The sequence below is a fragment of the Pogona vitticeps genome, chromosome 3 (assembly GCF_051106095.1).
Source record: "Pogona vitticeps strain Pit_001003342236 chromosome 3, PviZW2.1, whole genome shotgun sequence".
Lineage (NCBI taxonomy): Eukaryota > Metazoa > Chordata > Lepidosauria > Squamata > Agamidae > Pogona > Pogona vitticeps.
The window spans coordinates 249508269-249532791 of record NC_135785.1 but is presented as its reverse complement, the minus strand read 5'-3'; the positions used below and the strand labels follow the sequence as shown (position 1 = coordinate 249532791).

General features: G+C 42.1%; 1 protein-coding gene across 4 annotated transcripts in view; it reads left to right on the top strand.

Annotated features, from left to right (window-relative positions):
• Window positions 1–24523, top strand: part of CNTN5 (contactin 5) — a 590502-nt gene that overhangs the window by 342247 nt on the left and 223732 nt on the right. For all 4 annotated transcript variants that reach the window (XM_078390096.1, XM_078390094.1, XM_078390095.1 and 1 more), the window contains exon 6: window positions 17455–17550. In XM_078390096.1, the coding sequence (XP_078246222.1) occupies window positions 17455–17550 (96 nt within the window). The remainder of the gene's footprint in view (window positions 1–17454; window positions 17551–24523) is intronic.

Here is a 24523-nt window from a genome sequence, read left to right as displayed (position 1 = left end):
TAAATTTAATGACGACACTTCAGCGTTGGGAAAAGTCACCTTGACTGCTATATAAAAGCCAAGTAAAGACATTTCAACCTGAATTAGTTTCTGCTTTTTCTTTCAACTTCAATTGGCCATTCAGTGATTCCAAAGCCTGTTTTTAGGTTATTTCTCAGATCCCCCCCCCAGTTGATTTGATCTAACCAAACATTAACAAAAAGAAAAATCCAGACCTATTTGTAGTCACTTTCTTGTGTGACATTGGTGATAAGAATATGACATTCGGTTTATTTAATTTTTAAAATTTCATTTTCTGTGGCACTTTACAAATATCAATTTTATAAAGAAATGGACCAATAACAAATAACAGGGTATCTTGAACCACCATAAAGGCTAGCATGTTTTACATGACAGAAGCTTTCATAAACCAGAAGAACAGGGTTGCAGTCTGCATAGTCTGTGAAAGCATTTGCCTCAGAAAACCTGTCAACCTTTAAAGTGCCTCAAGACTTAGCTATTTGTGGATATTAAAATCAACATTACATACAACCTTCTTCCTCAAAGGTACACTTATACACCAAAATCTAACCTTCCCCCACTCAACAGCCACTTTCCCTAAGATTTGTCTTCCCACCTGGAGACTCATGAGAGAAATGTGGCAACTCTCTGAACTTCATCTGTGCTTTATAATATATAGTGTTACAACCCAGCATGTATGTATGAGTGTACGTGTGTGTGGAAATGTATAATATGGGATGTATAATTAATATATTGGAATTTAGGTAATTAATCAGATTCTATCTGGTGTTCACCATGGGTATTAAGTGGGTTAACTGCCAGACAGAAAAAGAAGTTGATTTATTCTTCCTGAGTCAGCTTAGTCTACTTCTTCTGTTGGTCTGTTACTATGCCTGCTAAGAATATATTATAAAACTGTTATAAACACATTTAATTTATTCTTCTACATGTTGTTGTTTTAAAATAGTAAACATTCTTTAGTGGTTTACCAGGACAAAATGAATATTTACTTTCAACTGTTAGCACAGAAGGGAGAATATCATTTATACTGTGTGGGGTTTTTTTAATACTACACTTGAACTGGTGTGTGTATAAATTCTGAAACCATTTAACAAGCAGAAACCCAGCATATCTACTATGGGTAAAGACAAGGCAGATCAGGATTTTCAGCTTTTGTACCATGATGTGCCAGAAGGGAATTTAAGGGAAAAGTTTTGGAGGCTGACAGAAATGACTGGAGTAATAGATTGTGTTTTCTGCAAGGAGTTGTATCGTAGTCGTTCAGTCGTGTCCGTCTCTTCGTGACCCCATGGACCAGAGCACGCCAGGCCCTCCTATCTTCCACTGCCTCTCGGAGTTGTGTCAAATTCAGATTGGTTGCTTTGATGACACTGTCCAACCATCTCATCCTCTGTTGTCCCCTTCTCCTCTTGCCGTCACACTTTCCTAACATCAAGGTCTTTTCAGGGATTCTTCTCTTCTCATGAGATGGCAAAAATATTGGAGCCTCAGCTTCAGGATCTGTCCTTCCAGTGAGCACTCAGGCTTGATTTCCTTTAGAATTGATAGGTTTGTTCTCCTTGCAGTGCAGAGGACTCTCAAGATCCTCCTCCAGCACCACAGTTCAAAAGCATCAATTCTTCGGCGGTCAGCTTTCTTTATGGTCCAGCTCTAACTTCCATACGTATAATATGAAGCAATTCAGAGTAACTCTTAAGTGAAAAACTAACATCTAGAAGGATGAGACTTTCGTTTTCTGAAGCAGGAATCATATGGTTTGAGAATTGCACAGTCATATCTCCTGACACATTAATAAAATTCATTAAGTTTTCAGCCACAAATAATACATGCATGATGTCTCCTCAAGATCATTATCCGTGTTATGCAGAAGATGCATACATAGGAACTGTGATTCTTTAAAAAAATTAAATGTCACACCAGTCCTGTAAAATCAAACAGGGGTCCTTTAAATATATATATATTGATATATATTTAAAAACTTGTTCAGTATCACTTTTAAATTGTGCCAAGGTAAAAGTAGAAAAATGAAGGGGGAAAAAATAACAGCTTTCTCTGCCTTCAGTCCCTTGCTTCACTGGTTTCTACAGAAGTTCCTCACAACACTGACAGTCATACTTGCCAGTCACACTTTAAAGCAAAACATATTCTTATTTTTCAACACCAGTCTCACAAATTCTGCTGCTTCTTTACTTCCAGGGTATTTTACACTCTCATCTTAAACTGTCCATCTGGTGGAATGCTGCCCTCTACCAGTTGTTCATTCCCTGTGCTCGAAGCTATCTTTTTTTTTTTTTAAAGAATAGAAAGATATATTTTAGGAGAGCCACCTACAATCTGGCCTTTAAACTCTGCTTCTCTGTTGATGCATACCAAACAATGCTATTTTCTAAAATATTTTAAATAGGTTTTTTCTGTCTGGTGGAACGGCCAGAAATGTACACAGGCACAGGGAAATGGTGTAATTCTTGGTGGCAAATGGGATATTCTGCTTTTTGAAAAATTCTGATTAAGAAGACGACAGACAAAATTCTCACTCATTCTTGGTTATAAGAGTGGTCTTTTAGACCACATGGGCGGGGTATAAATAAAATAAATAAATAAATAAATAAATAAATAAAATAATTTTGTCCACTTGCTCAGTAAAAGAGTCCCCACCCATTAACATGGTGCTCTAGCGTGTTACGTCATCAGTCTACAAAGTATACTCGTCGTCGTCATCATCATCATCATCATGATGTGTTGTCAAGCCAATTCTGACTTATGATTATCCTTTTCAAGGTTTTCCAGGTAGAGAATACTCAGAAGTGGATTACCATTCCCTTCTTCTGGGGGTGCCCTGGGACTGTGTAGCTTGCCCAAAACCAAACAGGCTAGTTCTGTTCACAGGAGACACACTGGAAGATCAAACTCCCAATATCTGGCTCTGCAGCCCGAAAAATAAACCACTGAGCTATACTAGAATTTATTTATTTATTCATTCATTTATTTTATTTCTATCCCGCCTATCTGGACATATTAGCCCACTCTAGGCGGCTTACAATAAAAGAAACAATATAATTTTAAAACATTGCACCTAGACTAAGATAGAAATCAAAGAAAGATATAAGAAAGGAAAAATCGTCAGGAGTTTTCTGTTGGGAAAGCCTGCCTATACATCAATGTTTTTAGTTGTTTCTTAAAAATGTCCAGCGAGGGAGCCGCGCGAATCTCAGGAGGTTAGTTGTTCCAGAGACGAGGAGCCACCGCCGAGAAGGCCTGATTTCTGGTCTTCTCCTTCCGGGCCTCTCTCGGCGTTAGGCCCCTCAGCCTCACCTCCTGGCTCGCACGAGTGACACGGGTAGATCTTGGTGGGAGAAGGCGTTCCACCAAGTATCGAGGTCCTAAACCGTTTAGGGCTTTATAGGTAAGCATCAACACTTTGAAGTCGATGCGGAATCGGATGGGCAGCCAATGCAGTGCGGCCAGAGTGGGCGAGATATGTTGGAATCTTCTCACTCCACTAAGTAATCTGGCCGCAGCATTCTGCACCACCTGTAGTTTCCGCAGCAACCTCAAAGGTAGCCCCACGTAGAGCGCATTACAGTGGTCTAATCTTGAGATTACGAGCGCATGCACCAAGGTAGTAAGCGCCCCCACATCAAGGTAGGGTCGTAGCTGGGCTATCCGCCTAAGATGGAAAAAAGTGGTACGGACCACAGACGCCACCTGAGATTCCATAGTGAGCGCCGGGTCCAGATGGATCCCCAAGCTGCGGACCCCATCCCTGGCGGGCAGAGTCACACCCCCAAAAGTGAGGGAGTTTCCCAAGTCCCCAACTGTGGGAGCGCCCACCCTTAGTACCTCCGTCTTGTCCGGGTTCAGCCTCAGCCCGTTCTCCTGCATCCATTCCAATACGGTCCCCAGGCAACGCTGAAGGGACAGAACAGCATCTCCTGCAGTTGGAAAAAAAGAGATGTAGAGCTGCGTGTCATCCGCATATTGATGGCACATCGCTCCACACCCCCTGATGACCTGCCCCAGCGGCCTCATATAGATGTTAAACAGCATTGGGGAGATGATCGACCCCTGTGGGACCCCACAATTGAGGCTCCACGGGGCCGAGACATTCTCCCCAAGCTGTACTCTCTGGGGGCGGTCCTCCAAGAAGGAACGGAGCCAGGCGAAAGCCTGGCCACCTATTCCCAACTCGGTGAGCCTCCCCAGGAGAATACCGTGGTCAATGGTATCAAGGGCCGCTGAGATATCGAGGAGGACCAGCAGAGACATTTTGCCCCTGTCGGCCTCCCTCAATAGGTCATCACACAGGGCGACCAATGCCGTTTCTGTTCCGTGGCGCGGCCTGAAGCCCGACTGGAATGGATCCAGGGCATCTGTTTCATTCAGGAACGCCTGAAGCTGATCGGCCACCACCCTCTCGACTACCTTGCTTAAGAAAGAAACATTGGCGACGGGCCTATAATTGCCAATTTCGTCCGCCGCCAAATTAGGTTTCTTTCTAATGGGCCTAATGAGTGTTTCCTTGAGGGCAGAGGGAAATCTGCCCTCAAGGAAAGACCGATTAATTATTACCGTAGCCCATTCCGTTGTTGAAGGCCTGGCTGCTTTGATTAGCCAGGCCGGGCAAGGGTCCAAGGAGAAGGTGGTGGCACGACAGCGGTCAAGCGTCCTGGCGACAGTATCGGACGAAACAGGCTGAAAGGTATCAAAAATCACCGGACAAGACGGAGCGCTGGACATCTCAACTCGACTCACTGTATTCAAAAAAGGAGCGAGGTCCCGGCGGATGGCCTCCACTTTAGATTTAAAAAATGCTGCAAATTGGTCCGGTGTAAAACTAGGGGGAGGCCTATCACCCGGGCCAATTCCGGATAGGTTGCGTACTATACAGAATAATTCCGCCTGCTGGTTAGACGCCTCGATTATCCGGTTAGCGAGGTAAGTTCGACTGGCAGCCTTTACCTTAGCCTGGTAAAGGTTAGTAGCGACCTTAACAGCTATACGATTGAAACCCGTCGGGTCCTTTCTCCATTTGCGCTCTAGCCGTCTCCTGACCCGCTTCGACGCCCGGAGATCCTGGTTAAACCAGGGCGCCGGGCGATCTCTGCGGCGGAGAGGGCGTTTAGGCGCGATCGTGTCTACGGCACTAGCAGCGGCGGTGAACCAGCCGTCAACCAGTGCCTCGACAGGAGCGCCAGCCAGGTCAGCCGTAACTCCTCTCATGGCATCCTGGAATCCAATCGGATCCAGTAGCCTTCGAGGGCGGACCATGACAATAGGTCCCTGCTCCCTGCGAGGGGGGAGAGCCATCTTGGTGACACATTTTATTAGGTGGTGATCCGACCATGACAAGGGAACCGACTCGAGGTCAGTCACCATCGGACCACTCTCACTCCCGTTGGTGGAAAAAACCAGGTCTAGTGTGTGGCCGCCCACGTGTGTAGGGCCGTTGACATGCTGGGACATGTTCAAGAAGGCCATGGTCTCCAGGAACTCAAGAGCTGGTCCGGAAGCCTCTGCCCCCGCATGCATGTTGAATTCCCCCAGGACCAATAGTCTCGGGGAACCCAGCAATGCCGCGGAGACAAAGTCCACCAGCTCCGGAAGGGAAATGGCTGGGTTGCGGGGAGCACGGTAACCCAGCAAGATCCCAATTCCGTCCCTAGCCCCAATCCACACATGGAGGGCCTCAAGACCCGGCTTTGCCACCGAGGAGCGCCTAACTACCTCTAGGGTAGACTTGTAAACGATAGCTACTCCCCCCCCCGTCCCTCTAGTCTACCCTGGTGTTGGACAGCATAACCGGGCGGGCAAATGAGAGCTAGGGGGGACCCCCCTCTCCGCCAATCCATGTTTCGGTTATGCAAGCCAGGTCTGCATCTTCCTCCAGAATAAGATCGTAAATTAGCTGGGTTTTATTAGATACAGACCTGGCATTCAACAACACCAGGCGTAGAGTAGAGGGCTGGCTGGTCTGGCTACCTCGATACTGGGGGTTGGTCTCCGTCTCAGAACAAGGAACAGCCTTTAAACATCTGTTCATAGTTCTTCTAACACGAGTAGGGACGGAGCCAAAGCCATATCGCCCTCTACCCGTAATCACAGAGATGTTTTGTGGCCCCTCGCTGGGAAGGCAGGCCCTCCATTCCATGACGAAAGGAAAAATAGAAGAAAAGGAAAGAGAAAAACTAATAACTTAATACAATTTAACAAAATCAAAATTTTCACAATACAAAGACTAACTAAATACACCATTTTTTAAAAAAAAACACATATAACAACTCAAACTTAGTAATAATTAAAGTAAAATGAAATAAAATAATCAAAAATAATACAATAAAATGGGGAAAAAATACTAATGACAGAATAACACAGTTATCCCCCACATGTGCTCGAAGATTGCACTCTTCCACCCTGTAGCCTTGTCGTTGGACTCAATGGTGGGGCTAATTTATAGTTCTTACTCATGGGGAGAGACTCACAGATCTTGGTTGTTAGTTCTGAGCCCACGTTGATATTAGTTCTGAGCCTGGGCAAAAGCGTCAAAAGCCAAGATGGTAAAGGCTTAGTCCCTGCCGTTCCCAACTTTGGAAAGTCAATTTGGGGAACACCTTTGTTAGATAAGGAACAGCAACAAGCGGGGTAGCCGAAAACAGAGGAAAGGGCCGCCAACATGGCGCCGGCTCGCAGGAGCTCCGGCGTCCTGGCGATCCCGCAGTTCTTCCAGGCTCCCAGGACAACGTTACGCTCTCCTGGCTCTGGTCGGCTCCGATCCCCCTGCTCCATCCACTCGTCGGGGATCCCGCCGGCCTCCGGTCACCAGTCAATCAGTCCCCCGCAAGGAAACTCCACCAAATCCTCCAGGGCCAAGCAGGGCTGTGCAAAAAACCTCCAGCCACGGACCGCTGTATTCAGGGCTCGGACTCCACTTGTCTCCGTTCGCTCCAGTCACTCCCCAAGACCGGCCCCGTCGGGGAGAACAGCAGGACCTCCTGGCTCCCGGACCCCCCAGCAACAAGCCGGCTGCGGACCCCCACGACTCCACACCTCCACAGCGTGTCTCGAGCCGCAGCCGCCTCACCTCCAGGGTCCAGCCAACCTCAGTCCCACGCTCCGCGACTCTCCGCAACTCTCCCGGTAAGTTTTAGCACCGTCGGGAGACACCGGCTCCAGGCAAATAGGGGAAAAAGAGGGGGGACAAGAAAGGAGAAGAAGAAAAAAGAAAAAGAAAGTGGAGAAGAAGAGAGAAGAAGTCCCAAGCGGCGAGCTGGAGCGGCGAGAGAAAATGCTAGAAAACCATGCTCTTCTAATTCCATCCCGATTACATCAACATCTCTTGGTCAATTTAGTTCTCCTCATGACTGTTGCTTCCTTTAGACTACTCTGCCCAGTTGTTCCCACCTTTTAATTTTTCTCCTTATTCTTTGTGGAATGGTGCCCATCTGCAGTAAGAATCTGTTCAGTGTTTTAGTTAATTTTGTGCTGTCTGTGCAGAAGAAACTTATAGCAATCCTAATAAGGCTTCAAGATAAGTGCGATATTTAAGGAGTGGTTTTACCAGTTCCACTCCCCCATGGAGATTCCATGGCTAAGTAGAGATTTGAACCCTGTTCTCCAGAGTCCTAGTCAATCACTCTATCTATTATACTACACTGGGTGTTTGGTACTTTAATTAATAATTGTGTGCCCTTAAGTCAGTTCTGACTTATGGTGTCCCTCTCCAGGGTTTTCTGGGTAGAGAGTACTTAGAAGTGATTTACCATTCCCTTCTTCTAGGAGTGCCCTGGGACTGTGCAGCTTGCCCAAGGCTTACTCAGGCTGGCCCTACTCCCGAGAAGCACAGTGGGGAATCCAGCTCCCAACCTCTAGCTCCACTGCCAGATACCTTACTCACTGAGCTATTATATCTTTATTCAGTACTTTAAACCCAGGAAAAATATTTTGCCAATGGAGCCTATGAACCCAGAGGACCATACCAAGAAGGAATGTGAAATACCTTCCTCCATTCTTATCCTGCTTCCTCCTCCACACTCACCTTATATGTACATTACAAAAATGTGCACATAAATGCTTTTGCACAGTTAAGATCTCCATTGCCTTGTTTCTTCTCGTGTTTTTACATAGCAGAGCAGCCATTAATCAATGAAAGGGTGATAATTACTGCAGGAAGTCACTGTGTGGACAAATTCATGTCCCAATATGTTTTTACTTGTTGAGAGATTTTATTTTCAATTGTTAATTAACGATCACACTATCTGAGGACCCTCCAAATCTGCAAATTGCTTTTGACAACAATAAAAACAGATTTCCATCTTTTTGCTCGTAATGAACTATAATTTGTTTACAGTCAGCGAGGACAAATTTGAGAGCAATTTTGTGAAGTGCTGGAGCTTGTGGCATCTCTGTGAAGCACTGTATTTCCAGAAATGCAATTATAGAACAACAAAGGTGTCATTAATTTCCTTTGAATGCTGCTCCCTTTCCTGCAAAATGCCCTCAAAGTGAATGATAGATGAAATGGGCATTGAAAAGTACCTGCATTTCCATATCGTGCTGTAGTCTTTGGGAATATAAGTGTTGCCTCTAATGGTTCTCTGAGGTGGCCAGAAATGGAAATACCATTCCATTATTTTAGAAATCAACAAAACTGAAAACAGAAAACCTTTCTTGAAAAGGTCAGCATACAACACAGTAAGAAACACAGTGGAGAAGTTAAGATCACGTCTGTTGCTGCACAAAATTAGTCCCATCTGAAAAAAATGGGAGCCAAATTAGAGATTAGATTAGACATCCTTCAGTCTCAATAGACTATGGTAACATTCTCTGTATGGAGGAGTTGGAACAGCATCTAGCGTGGCTGAGAAGGCCAATTCGAGAGTGACAATCCCTTCCACACTGAAGACAAACATCGTTGAGCCAAGGTACACAAAGTCATGAACAACCTCTAATTCTTGTGTGGAGGTGGTAATAGAGGGAGGTGAGTCCACGCCCTGGCCCATGACTTGTGTTTGCTTTAGGCTGATTGTTAATCCAAGGTCTTGGCAGGCCTTGCTAAAACGATCCATGATTTGTTGGAGGTCTCCAGCAGAATGGACAACAATGGCTGCATCATCTGCGAAGAGTAAGTCCCGTATGCATTTCAGTTGGACTTTGGTCCTCGCTCTCAATCTAGAGAGATTAAAGAGCTTTCCATCTGATCTAGTCTGGAGATAGACACCTTCTGTTGCAGTTCCAAAGGTGTGCTTTAGCATGACAGCAAAAGAGATATCAGAGCTGTTTCACTCCGCTTCTGATGTCAAAGGGATCTGATGTTGAGCCATCAAAAACTACAGTGCCCTTCATTTCCTCATGAAAGGACATGATGATGTTAAGGAGTCGAGGTGGACATCCAATCTTAGGAAGAATTTTAAGAAGGCTGTCCATGCTAACCAAATCAAAGGCCTTTGTGAGATCTATGAAGGCCACAAGGAGTGGCTGTCATTGTTCCCTACATTTGTCCTGCAACTGTCTGAGGGAAAATACCATGTCAGTGGTGGATCTGTTAGCTCGAAATCCACACTGCGTTTCTGGATAGACTCTGTCTGAAAGCACCTGGAGTCTCTTCAGCACAACATGTAGCTTCCCTACAACGCTAAGAAAAGAGATGCCATGGTACTTATTTCAGTCACCCCTGTCTCCTTTGTTCTTATACAATGTGACTATGTTTGCATCCTTCATGTCCTGTGGTACTCCACCTTCCCCCCCCAGCAAAGACAAAAGATTTCATACAGTGCAGCAGCGATGATCTCTTTACAGCACTTCAGCACTTCAACAGGGATGTTATCCATCCCAGGTGCCTTGCCGGAGATGAGGGAATCCAAGGCCACTTTTATTTCTGCTAATGTTGGTTCGCTGTCTAACTCCACCAAGACAGGCAGGCACTCGATGTTATTTAGTGCCTCTTCAGTTACTACATTCTCTCTGGAATATAGTTCAGTAAGAAACACAGCTGCACCCAGTGTTCCATCTGCTGTGCTCGGTCCTGGATGATCCTGCTTGTAGCAGACTTCAAGGGAGCAGATTTCTTCTGTATTGGACCTAAAGCCTGCTTGATACCATCATACATTCCCTTGATGTTATCTGTGTCCGCTGCTATCTGTGTCTGAGAGCAGAGCTGAAGCCAATAATCGTTGGAACATCTCATGGCAGCCGGCTGGACTTTGCTACGAGCAACTTGAAGAGCCTGCAAGTTGTACTCGCTAGGAAAGGCTTTGTATGCTGCAAGAGCTCTCCTCTTATCCTCGTTGGCTGGCATCAACTACTCTGAATGGGCTTCGAACCAGTTGGCTGTCTTTTTTGTCTTCCTGCCAAATGTGGACAAAGCAGTTTTATAAACAGTGTTCTTGAAATGTTCCCATTGTTCAGGTCCATTTGCATCAGCCGGGCCTGGAAGGGTTTCTTCAAGCGCTTCGGAAATCCTTCCACTTTTCTTTGATTGCGAGTTTTGCTTTTGTCAATAGATGGTCTTTCTTTCTTTTTAGTGTGATACAATCTCTTTGTTCGCTGTTTTACTCTGCTACACACCAGGGAGTGATCAGTATCACAATCAGCACTCTGGTAACTGTGTGTGATCTTAATACAGTAACTTCTATTTCCCGTGTTGTTTCGACACTGTATGCAAAGCTGGAGCACAAAGCCTGGGTAAAATAATATGGAGGATAGGCTGTTGCCCAAGCAGCAAATCCCCCCTCTCCAAGTCGCTGAAATAGTCAATACAAGAGCCAATACAACTGGTTCCAGCAACATTGGAGGAGTTGCCAGAACGACACGAACTGTCTCCAGGACTCCGGCTCTGGATTTTGCCTCAAGGTTAACTCCTGAAGCCTTTTCCATCAGTGGATATAGCCACAAGGGCAGTGGAAGTTTGAAATCAGAGTTTTCCTTCTCCTTCCTTCCAAGGCTGACAAGCCCCACCTACCCGGCCTGCTCCCTAATAGTGTGGAGATTAGAACACAGGCCTCCAGCGGCCGGACCTTGTCTTCCAAGAGGACCACTAACTAACACTTAGAGCTTTTCTACCCAGGCACCTCCTGCCTCAGTTCCTCTTCAGGAAAATTATAGAAATCCTATTCAAAAGCAAGTCATCAGGGAAAAGGTTCTGGATACCACAATTCAAGAAGGATGCTGACAAACTGGAACAAGATCAGAGGAGAGCAGCAAGGATGATCAGGGGACTGGAAATGAAGCCCTATGAAGAAGGACTGAAAGGAGTGGGCATGTTTAACCATGAGAAAAGAAAAGCAATGAGAGAGATGCTAGCATGTCTCAAACACTTGAAAGAGGAAAGGCAGATCAATTCTTAGTCATTCCAGAGAGCAGAACTACGTAATAATGAGCTTTGGTTGCTGGAACGTATATTTCATCTGAATATCAGGAAAAACTTCCTAACTGTTAGAGCAGTACAACAATGGAACCAATTACCTTGGGAAGTGGTAAGTGCTCCAATGCTGGTGGCATTCAAAAGAAAATTGGATAGTCATGTGTCAGATCTGTTCCGATTTGGATTCTTGCACTGAGCAGCAGTTGGATTCAATGGCCTTATAGGTCCTGTCCAATTCAGTTATCCTGTAATTCTATGAAAAACAGAGTGGATTGTTTTACAGGATGGTGTGGCTGCAAGAAAGTTTTCCTCTTTACTATGTTAATCCATACACTTCAGCGAAACTGATTTCTTCATAGTATTTAAAGTTTGGTATCACACAGATTCTGTGTGTACCTGGGTAGAGGTGAGCAAACCTGTCAGCTGTCTTTTCTCTTACATCAATATAGTGTGAATTTGAGTGAATTCTGGCGAACGTTATGAATTCTGAACACAACTATAATTGTCACTCAGGCCTGGCACTGTCAGTTTATAATCCACAGCAGTCCCTAGAATAGCCTTGTGATAGGCCGTAGTGACCCAAAATCCTAGTAGTTACACCCACCACTGTAATTTTATTGGTGTAAATTTCATTGGCAATTTGTCATAATTTAAGACATTAGTGTAGGCAATTGCTGTTGAGTGCCAAATCATACTACTTAGCACGACAAACACTTATGCTAGCATCTAGATTTCTGACAAACTGTGAATGAGATTTATTCCAATTGCATTATCATTATAGTGGCATAACATCTCCCTAGGGTTTTGCCCAGTGTTTCACCATTAAATACTTCCTGATCTCATCCTCATGAGGATGAGGAACTGCAAAGTTATTTTCTGCACCACAAAGGCCAGGACATTTAATGATACTCTTGATGAAGAAAGAGAATGAGGGTTGGGGTTTAGAGGTTGAAAGAAATTGAGAAAAATTGCTCAAATAATGCAAATTGTTCAAAAGGACCACAGCAACTGTTTTGTTGTACGGACGTCTAGGGATTGGAAAAATCAGAAGGGTGATTAATACATTTTTCAATCATCATCCAGTGGTTCAATGTTTGCTACGCGTATGTTTTGTGTCCCACCCTGAAAAGACATAATTTTTGTACTGAGGCACATTACACAAATGACAGAGATCTTGATAAATACAAACAGCAGTGGTTGTCTTAGTTTTGCCTGCAAGTAGACAATCCTGCAGGACTTGAATAGAGAAACAACAAAAATCAACAAGAACAAATATGTCTGTGATAATTTTCATGGCCTAAGTCGCAGTCCATGGACTGTCCTTTTGATGCTTCACTCTAGAAAACTCATACAGACACTACAACAGAGAGAAACCTCTCCTGAAGGCTTGCCTATGTTTGTTTGGCTAGCAGATGAATCTGTTACTCCATGCCCCAGATAATTTGTATGAGCTGAAACCAGTGTCTTTTTTAAGATCTTAGTGGCACCACGTGTGCATTTATGTTGCAAATACTTAAAGAAACAGACCTCATCGAATTGTGGATTTTAAACATAAATGAAACAGGACAGGATCTAAAGATTTTTGCAGTTTGTATTTGTCTCCTTCACAAGAGACATAGATGGGAGACCTACTGTTGATGACCTCTTTCAAATATATTATTTCTCCATGTTATTTTCCTGTGTTTCCCTCTTAGATAAAACATGTCTGGATTTACCGTCATTGGACTTCTGCTTTCATTTCACTGAAATTTATTTGCATATAAAAGAGTTATTTTTCATTATTCCTTTAGTATTTTTGTGGTGAATGCAGTGCCATCTCTTTACCCAGTGGTTTACCGAATAATTTTTTTTAAATATACTCTATGTTTCCTGCCATGAGGAGATTGCAGCCTAAATGTTGACAGCAGGCCAACAATTACAAAAGGAGCACAAAGGAATAAAAGATATTGCTGGCATGCATGCCAGTAGAATCATGGCAGAGAGAGCTGGCAAGAAGCAAGCTTCCCTGCTTGATCCCACTTATAAAATATACCACTTTCCACTATCTGCTGTTCCATCTCTGTTAGAAGGACAGCTCTTATTTGAGGAGATCAGGAGGAGGTAACAGCTGTTTTTAAAAGTCATAATTCTTTTTCAGGCAAATAGGATGTTGAATGGCCTTCATTATCCTGAGTAATATGTAGAAAAAATATATACCTCAAAGGATACATGCCATCATGTTTCTCCATGAGCCACTTGCTTTTCTTTTCAATATTTTCTTCACATCAGGTTGTAAGACTTTTTTTCTTCCCTCAGTGAATTTTTTTTGCATATTTTTCCATAATGTGTAAATATATTCACCAATTCCTCCATAAATCAGATGAGGAAGAGGAAGGTAAGGGAGACAGGGAGTGCTTTGCCTTTCTCAAAAGCATGTTTGTGCATTTTTTTCCCTCAGTAGTCAAACATTTCAGCCATTTATATCGTCCAGGTGTTAGGCTTTATAGTGGGAATTAGGAATATGTTTTGTATTTGGAAATGATTCAGAATACAAGGTGAAGTGGGTGTATCTTGTAAGTTTCCAAATCAATCCAGAGGAAATGAAAAAGTCCAAAGTGGCACTCAAATCAAACCAGGGCTTCAGCACTCTAAGGATTTTAAAAAGATGACTTTAAAAAAAGAGAGAGAGAGACACACTGTCTTGGAAAAGAGAAGCAAAGCCATAACAGGAGAACTAGGAAGCCCAAAGCAGAGGGAGATAGAGAGATCAAATGAAAAGTCCAAGCAATCCTGGAAACTCCAATCACAAACCCCTCGGAGTGAATTTCCTGTCATTGTGATGAGAGGTCATTGTGCAAGGAAAGCATCTTGGAGAAAATAAGAAAGGCAGGAATGAATGAATGAATGAATGAATGAATGAATGAATGAATGAATGAATGAATGAATGAATGGTTGTTGTGGGGTTTTCGGGCTCTTTGACCATGTTCTGAAGGTTCTTCTTCCTAACGTTGCGCCAGTCTCTGTGGCCGGCATCTTCAGAGGACAGCAACCTGTGCTCTGGTGTAGTTGGCTTGGGAGTGCAGTATTTATGGCTCTGAGATAGGCTTTTGTCTTTTTCTGTAGATGGGTAATTAGTGTGTATTGTTGTGGGTGTATTGTTGTGCTAAGGAGAAGAGTTTATCTGTTCCTGTGGTTGATGGGTGTCATTAGCTGGTCTTTTGTGTGTAGTGATCCCCTGTCCTTGTGGCTGGGTAGAGTTTGTTGACCTTTTGCATGTTGTATTTTTGAGAGCTGGGAGCCAAATTTTGTTGAGCTTCATACTTTCCTCTTTTTTGTTGAAACTGTGCTGGTGCTTGTGGATTTCAATGGCTTCCCCGTGCAGTCTGACATAATGATTGCTGGTGTTGTCCAGTGTATCAGTATTTTGAAACAGAATTTCATGTCCAGTTTGTTTCAGGGCATGTTCAGCTAATAAAATAAGCTATTTGCTTATTTTATTTTATTTGCTTTCAGGTATTCAGTCTCAATTCAGTTGAATTGCCTGTATGAAATGTTTACCATTGTGGCGTATTCGGGTAGGGTGGGTCACAAAAGAATTAGGACTAGAAGCCAGGCTATTCCACACACCCCATTTTGAACTTCGCTTCTCTCACGCCTCCTGCTGGGTTTTATTTTTGCAGCACTGTGCCTTTCTCTTTCTTCACTGTGTGTGTCTCTGTCTTCAAGACACAGCAGGGGGCAAACATAACACACAAGGCAGATCCGCTATCCGCTGATGGGGAGGGTTTCCTTCCCTTTTTAAGAAACATGTGTGCTGAATAAATTTGAGTAAGTTCTGGGAGTGATGGAAGTAAGCAACTTGAGCCCATTGTTGCATGTCCTGCACTCTAGAATGATTGAGAATAGATCCTGCCCCTCCTCTGTATGATAGCCTTTCAAGTATTTGAAAAGTGCTATCATATATCCCCTCAATTTTCTTTTCTCAAGGCTAAACATGCTGAATTCTTTCAGTCTTTCCTCATTTGGGGGGTTGGTTTCCAACCCTCTAATCATCCTTGTTGTCCTCTGAACTTGTTCCAATTTGTCGGCATCCTTCTTGAAGTGTGGTGTCCAGAACTGGGCACAATACTCAAGGTGAGGCCTATCCCCTGCTGATAGAGGGGGACTAGCACCTCACAGGATTTGGAGACTATACTTCTGTTAATGCAGCCTAAAACAGCGATTGCCTTCTTTTTACCAACGTCACACTGTTGGCTCATATTCAGCTTGTGATGTATGAAAATTCCAAGGTCCTTCTTGCTCATAGTATTGCTGAGCCAGGTATCCCCCATCGTGTACCTGTGTGTTTGGTTTCTTTTTCCTAAGTGCAGTATTTTGCACTTATCCCTGTTAAATTTCATTCAGTTTCAGCCCAGTGCTCAATCCTATCCAGATCATTTTGAGTTTTCTTTCTGTCTTCCACGGTATTAGCTAGTCTACCCAATTTTGTCTAATCTGCAAATTTGATTAGTATTCCCTGTACCCCTTGATCCAGGTCATTAATAAAAATGTTGACTAGCACAGGGTCCAAGACTGAACCCTGCTGTACCCCACTTGTTACTTCCTTTTGTAAAGGAGCCATTCATCATCACCCTCTGAGTAAGATTCTTTAGCCAACTGTGTATCCACCTGACAGTTGTTCCGTGCAGCCTGCACTTAGTTAGCTTGTTTATCAGAAAATTATGGGGCACTTTGTCAAACGCTTTGCTGAAGTCAAGATATACTATGTCAACAACATTCCCTCTGTCTATCAGCGAGGTACCCAATCAAAAGATGAGATCAGGTTAGTCTGGCATTTGTTACTGACAAATCCATGTTGGCATCAAGAATTCAAAGTCTTTTAAAGACTTGTCCAAAATTTCCCCTTCACTGGCTAAAGCAAATGAAATCCAGATTGTACCTTTTCAGACCTGTGAACCAGTCCCTGGCCCTCCTGTGATTCTTCTTCAAATAACGGTTAAAACCAACATTCACAGAAATACATATTTTCAGTTGCTATGATGTTTTCCCTGTAGTGACATATTCCTTTTTTGGGATGCACATCTCAGCTATCAGACTTGTAAATGTTTATGTTCATGTCCAATGATATAATCATACTTCTGCATTTAACATGCTTTACAATCAGACATTTTCCACTGCTTGAGGGAACACAGTTCCCAAATGTGGCATCATGGGCTTGTCTGGGGCAAAGGTAGGAAACATTTCATTTTGGGTATCCAATTCTGAGAGTTAGTGTTTTGAAAATACATGTTTCCCATACTGACTTCAGGAATGACCTGTTCTTGGAAACATTTGCTCAAGGTCAGCTCCTGCTGAATGATTTTTTCCTACACTGGGAGATAAGACACACCTTCACTTCCTTAATCATTAAGTGGAATGTGGGCAACCCCTGTAGTTAAATCCTAGGATATAGCTCAATTATAACGTATTTTGCATTAGTGGAAGCTACAGAAGCATTTAATAATATTAATACACTACCATTCAGGTACTGTAGAACAGATTTCCCGGTAGATCCAGTGTTGCTTACTATGTTCTGAACATTTTAATATTATGCTGTTTGCAGCATCTCTTTGATGATGCCCAAGAGCCTAAAATGGGATGCAAGTTAGATGCAATGCATCCTCTCCCTCTTTATATCTCTTTTCACTATGAACGGAATGACTTTTACTAGAGAGGAAATCAATAAGCAGGAAATAGTAAAAAGAAATAAAAGAGCTATTAAATGTCTGTTACAAAAGGGGATACTGCCTAATGTTTCTTGTTTCTTTTTTTCCTTTTTGCTGACATCGTTTTCATATCCTATCAGGAGCAATAAAAAAAAGCTGTTGATCTAGGGCCGGAAATATTTCTATTTTCTGATGTAATCAGCCAGAATAGATTTCTTACAAAAGAGCTGGACATTTCCTTTTAAACTTCAAGGATAAAAATAAGCATTCTTCCTCATGAAATGTGTGTATGAGCGAGAAGATAAATGGGAAGGGGAAGCAGCAAAATCTGTACAGATGATAATGTTGAAAACTTTCTTTCCATGAATCTAAATTGCTGTATTATGTTAACAGATCTGGGGAATTTCAGCGGCCGGACGAGAAGCGCCGTGTCGGTGCGGGAAGGTCAAGGCGTCGTTCTGATGTGTGCTCCTCCACTTCATTCACCAGGTACAACCAGATGCATTTTCTATCGATACAATCTGACTTTTTGGTAATTTTCAGCTATGAGCTTGACTGTGGAGTATTAGCAAAATCAGATCCCTCACCAGTTGCAGGACGACCGCTGGAGTTCATCACTCGCTATAAATGCCATTGAGCAAGAGTTTCCAGATAAAGATTATTTTGTCATTGGGAGAATCTGCAGTTGCAAACGTATTGCAAATGTTTTGTTTTGACTACTTGTTTTTGTTTCGACTTAAGAGAAGAAAAAACTCCCAACATGCCTTATTGAACTTAAACAGAGCCTTTCTGGATCAGATGTTAAGTCCTAAATGTAGTTTCTCCTTGCATTCTCCTTGCATACATGGAAAATGCCATATGTTATGCAGTGTTTTCCTCCTGCTTCTCCTGAAATTTCCACTTTGATTAGGAAAATATAAGGAGTAATTTGGAGGCTGTTTCTGAACTATACTGTCATGTCATTTTAATTCCATGTTAACTGCCATTGTTGCTTCCTGCCAAATTTTGGGATTTCTACTTTGATGAGAGACTAAGCATTCAAGGGAGTGCCCTACACTCTAGCAGAGAATGTTTATCTCAACAAACTCTCAAAGTTCCATATTGCAGTTAAAGTGATATCAAACAGCTAACTATGAAGTGTAGACATACCTTTAGAGCAAGGGTTCCCAACCTTCAGATGGTCATGGACTAAAACTTCCAGAAGACTTCACCGCTAGTTGTGCTGGCCAGGATTTCTGGGAGTTGTAGTCCAAGGATATCTGGGGACCAAGGTTAGGAACCACTGCTTTAGAGTACTGAATGCACTTTCAATCTCCCCACTCTCCCAAACTAGAATGGATTCACCAGGAAAAATCCCTTAATTGTAATTTTATCATCTTTTTAGAGCTGAATATAGACATCTCTTTTACTTATTTGGGTAGTTTTTATGGCAAGGACTTGACGACTATTTCTGCTCACTCTATAGACCTCAGAAGGCTAGTAAAACTTTCGCAAGCTGAAAGCTTGCCCACTAGACATGGCTGTGAATCCAGATGTGTTGTGTTGGATCATCATACCAGCCCCACCGGCCCCACATGGTCCTGTTCCTCACTCTCCTTCTCCTCCTCTTGGGTCATTTCATCAGTCATGGAAGAAGCATGAACTTCACTTCTGTGCCTCCTCCAGCAGCTGCCTACTCAAAGGCAGCACTGCAGCAATCCTTGCACTGCCTCATCTGTGTTGCTGGAGGAGGCACAGAAGGGAAGTCCATGTTCCTGCCATGACTGGTGAAATGAATGAAGGGGAGGAGGAACAGAGAATCCAGCCAGGAGGTGGGGTACAGGACTACATGGCACCTGTGGTACCGGTATGGCAGTCTAGGTCAGTTGGACAATCTGGATTTGTGCCCATCTCTACTGCCAACCATTGATCTAAGCCAGCAATCATCACATTGTCTTTACAAATATGCTAAAAAACCTTTTGCAAAACCCTTTAGGAGCATCCTCGGTTAAATGTTGGTTTAGATTTTTGCCACTGCATTGTCATTGTTTTAGGTCTGCTTAAGATTTTTTGCAAAGCCGTATTGTTACTTCTTCTTTTCATTGTTTGTTTTTTATTTGATGATTTGTTATCTCTGTCTGTCTGGTACAATACATGTATATTGATTATTCTTGGATGTAAACTGTCCAAAGTAGCGCCCAGCACTAACTGGGTGGTGTATAAGTCTATGAAAATAAATAAATAAATTGCCACCACATCTAGTGACACTAAATGTCCTCTTAAAGGATGCACTATGTGAAGAAATAGCGATCAAATAGAAACCTGCTTACTCTTCTGTTTGACACCTGGTGTCTGGGTCCTCTGTAATTAAGTTTTATTGATTGACCGTGATGCTGCATATATGGCAGAGATTATAAATTTAGTCTGTTCTAATTAAATGAGAAAATGAACTGTTTTGCTTCTATTTACCTATGTTCCAAAAACAACAGTCAATTTTTCTTATTTACCTATTGATTATGGTCTGAAAGTCCTGCTTAGGAAGATTTCTTGCCTTTAGAGGCTGGACTAAACTGTTTTTCTTAGTTGCAATAGGTTTGTACTCTTTCTGTTCTCTTATATTGGTTTTGATGTTGTTTTTAGTTTTTAGGGTCAAAGGTGCTTGATTAAGGAGCCAAGACCACTTAGGGCAAAGGGAAAATAAAATATATTTCTGAATTTGTCTAGAAATAGAGAGACAACTTTGGGTCATACTGACTGGCTTCCCGCTTGGGAGAGAGAGGGGACCGGATTCTTGGGAGAAAAAAAAAGGTGAAGACTTTCTTGAATATATAAGCAAGGAAGAGACAGCCCAAAATAAAGAGCAAATATTCAGCTGGCCCTAATATCTATTTCAGCCACTGTTCTGCCCTGTAGGCAACACTACTGCCCCGTGTAGACTTTCCTAATTCAAGGTAGGGTTGCACCTTTCTCTACTTGCAATGAAAGGTAGTATTAGTGTAAAGACTTTTAAGTTCTATGGGGCTATTTGTTTACTTAGATTTCTCTCAATGAACCTCACAAATTCTGCTTGAAGAATTTGCAAAGTTAAAATGTCCTTTTGAATTCAAATTCAGACAAAAATCCAAGGTGTCTTCTTCAATTGGATTGGGTATCCATAACATAAAAGAATCAGCTTCAAAACCATACCAATTTAATAATATATGCCTGAATTTCCAATATGGATTCACCCCCTCCAACACAAACATATAGGGATTATACCTAGACCAAGTTGGCAGAAGCCTTAGCAGTCTAAGTCGCAACAGCAGCTCCAGCCTGTTCTACTCTTCCACTCTTTCTGATTCAAATCTCTTACTCACAGCCCCACTCCTCCTTACGCCTGCTCCTTTGGACTGAACCAGTATTTCATAGGATTTACATTAGCTGAAATAACTGCCTGCTAAATGGTAAGAGAATCCAGACCCTCCCAATTTTTCCCATCTGTTCTCAATCAGAGTAAAAGGAGATGAACAGATTTCAGCAACTTTGACATAAAGCTAAATATATAATATTTTGTATTTGGACCACTCACTAGAATGCCTGTTGAAATTCGGATGAATCTCCTCCTCCCCCAGCAAACTGTTTTCTTTGGACAGTGTTCACATTTTTGCACTGAGATATTCTACCTAAAGTGAATAGTCTGATCTCCTATCACTTAATCATTCAAATTACATGATGCAGAACATTTAAAAGAAGAATAAGAAAAGAGAATTAAGGGCTTCAGGTCTTTTTTTAATTAAAAAATTAAAACCATCAAATAAAACTTTTTATGGTCAGCTAAAAGAAAGTGAGAATGTTCTCACTATCAAACTGTATTAGGAAAAGTAGATGGGGGCTCCCTCCACCACTGCCTTAAAGGACATAATGTACTGTCAATGGCAGTATAATTCTTTGATGTAACAGCTGTACAGATGTTAAATTGAAATTTTTATTACTCTGCTCTAAAGGGCAGGTCTAGTTCACTTTAATTGGAGCCACTGCAATACATAATGCCCCCACCCTGCCAAGTGCATTTCTCTTAGCAAGATGTGGATTTGCTAAGCCACATTCTTTGTGCAGAGAACCCCTGTAGCTTGTTTTGTCCACTTTATATAAGGAGATGCAAAGAGATTTCACTCCAGCATCTGTTGGAAGATACGTTCATTGCATTTCTGCAACTGGGTCTCTCCTGGAAATTATTTAATGTGTCCCATGGGTGTGGGTGTTGTACCTCCCACATGGTATAGAAGAGTATTCTTAAATGTTCTCCTGTTTATTATTATTATTATTATTATTATTATTATTATTATTATTATTATTATTATTATTATTATTATTATTATTATTATTATTATTATTATTATTATTATTATTATTATTATTATTATTTGTAGTAGTAGTAGTATCATCATCATCATCATCATCATAACTGTCGTCATCATCATTGTCATCATCATTAATTGTACCACCTACTAGTCCCACAGGGTTTCCTGTGATGGCTTATAATGCAAGTTAAAACACTATCTAAAACCAAATTCAAAACTGTTTGACAATCTGCAGTAAACAGTGTGTTTAGGCAGCAAAGGATGAATCACAATGCCTGCAGCAGCTAACAAAGACAAAGCTACAAAGAAATGGCTTAGCCAGCCCAAAGCGCTGTTTCTAGGTGCTATCATGTCACTACTGACTTATGGTGACCCTATGAATTAGTGACTTCAAGAAGCTCCTGTCATTTATAACCCTGCTCAGGTCTTACAAGATTGTGGCTTCTTTTGTTAAGTCCTTCGATCTCATGGTACATTTTCCCTCTTTTCCTACTACATTCAACTTTTCTTGCATTCCTGTTTTTTTCCCATTGAGTCCTGTCATCCAATAACATGTCCAAAGAATGACAACCCTCCATTTAATTAGGTTTGCTTCCGGTGAAAGTCCAGGTTTGGTTTATTTCACCCCACTTCAGTTTCATCACATCAGGTAGTACAGTTTTTAAATACCCCATGTCCTGTTTTATGGTTTAGAGCTTGCATCGATTTATACTTCTCACATACCATGTCTCACTTATATGTCTCGTACAACCTAAGAATTTCCTTTTGTCTCTCAGCAACTGTATATGCTTTTTCACCTTTAATCTAGCTGCTTCATTGGAGACAGTATCAATCAGATTTATCCTTTGCTTTTCCCTAGTAGCCAATTGAGTGCATTCTGACTTGTGAGTCGCAACTTCCAGCACTATGTCTTGATTGTTCCCCAAAATTGCCTCATGATCATCGGGCCTTTAAGTCATAAATTGTTCAGAAGTAGTTTACTATTGCCTTCTTCTGTGCACTAACAAGAGTTAGCTTGACAGTTACTGATGTTGCCTATGATAGATCCTCTATCGATTTCACTTTCCACCACTGCTGCCGCCCATTATCTGCCCTTTAGGAATTTTTGCACCTCAAGCACCATGAAAACTATTAATATGATGCAGCCCTTAACTGCTGGACAGGATGTATGCATCTTAGTCTGGTGACTCTTTCACTTTCAGGACTCTGTTAGGAGTCTACAATCATAACAGAGTCTACCTCCTGAAGTATTGTTCTGAGCTTCTCTGAGGCTTACATTAACCTTTGTATCAAAGAGGGGAACTCAACACCTATGTAGTCCAGCAGCCAATCAGATGCCTCTGGGAAACTGCCAAAGATGAAGGAGAGAAATAATTATCAGCCTGGTGTTCTTCAGCAAATTACACTGAAAGGCTTCAGACCGTGGAGCATCAGAGGTTGCTGACTGGTTTTAACATTGAACTTGCTATGCGTTTGAGTCCAAATTTTATAGGAGCTTTCCCAGGTGCTGAGCACTTCCCCCAAAATCAGCACCATGGACAGTTCCTTTAAAGTTCAAATAACAGTCCAGCGAAAATTCACCACCTGACAAAATGAGACCCCCTAGACTCCACTGTCCTGGAGGTGAAATGGTTCTGTTAGTTGGGGTATTCTGGGCATTCTGGGCTAATAACGTGTCCTTTTAAGATCTCTGTTTTTTCAAAATCTGTCTTGTTATCACCATCACCTATATTCAGTGGAGTTCTCCTAGACCTCTTTTCCTCCCACTTCCCAGTTTGACATAAGGTACAGCTGACCACCACCAAATGTTGTGGCTGTGGATGTGAGGCCTCACACATTGCCATGGCTTTCCCCCAGGGGCTGATGAAAATCAGGAGTGAGAAAGAAAACAAGCTGACCTTGTCAAATCAAGTCTGCACTCTGTGCAGGAAAGATCGGAAGCCCCAACCAGGAATCTTCGTTAGCGTGCAACAGTAGTGTTACTGTTGTCAAGAAGTATAAGTCCAAATGCCATTACAGTAAATTGAACACAAGGGGGGGGGGGAGAAGTATCAAGAGAAAACGAAGGCAATTAGTTAACTTGAAAAATGCAGCGAGATGGTTGGCCTCTGGCCATGTCCTTTACAGTCTCTTAGGCATCTTCCTTATACAGTTCCTGATATATGGGATAATAAGGACAGGGAGGGATTTTCCCACTCTGCAGAGACAGGCTGATAGCTTGTTACAGAACATCCAATTAATCTACAGTGTATTTTGTAAATTTGCTCTACCTACTGTTGAAGTTTGAGCTTCAATCTCTCCTCCTTTCTTGAGTATCTGTGTGCCCAAATAGCTGTCTGTATCCATCAGTATTATCCACATTAACATCATAATTTTGGCAGGCTTAATCTGGTACCATCACTAGTTTTAAGGATATTACTGAATCATCTTGTTGCTGATAGTATTACAAATTTAAAGAGTCCTTTTGCATTAATTGCATGAGCTTTGTTTTTTTAAACGTTTGTTTTTCAGTTGTACTTCAATTGAGTTATTATGATTTGTGGTAATTTCTTTTTATCTGATGTCATAGGCTATATTTAGCTTGGTGGGGACATGAGAGAAGGCCTTCTCTGTTGCTGCTTCCAGGCTCTGGAACTCCCTGACACAGGAAGCTAGGTTGGCGCCGTCTTTGTTGCCCTTCCGCAAGCAGGCAAAGGCCTTTCTCTTCAGACTGGCTTTTCCTTAATAACTGGTGGTCTGAGAGGGTTTTTTAATTGGATTGTTGTGCTCTGTTATTTTAAATATGTTTTAGTTTAGATTTTATTGCCATTTTAAATATATTTCTTTAATTCTTTTTTTAATATTTGTAAACCTACTGTTTTTAGCTTTTAAAATGTTGTCTTTTTAAAGATGTGAGCTGTTCTGTTCTTTTTAAGGAGAAAGGTGGGTTTAAATAAATAAATAGTAGGTAGGTAGGTAGGTAGGTAGGTAGGTAGGTAGGTAGGTAGGTAGGTAGGTAGGTAGGTAGGTAGGTAGGTAGGTAGGTAGATAGATAGATAGATAGATAGATAGATAGATAGATAGATAGATAGATAGATAGATAGATAGATAGATAGATAGATAGATAAAATTTGTAGTGAGGGCAATGCACAAATGTTTTAAAT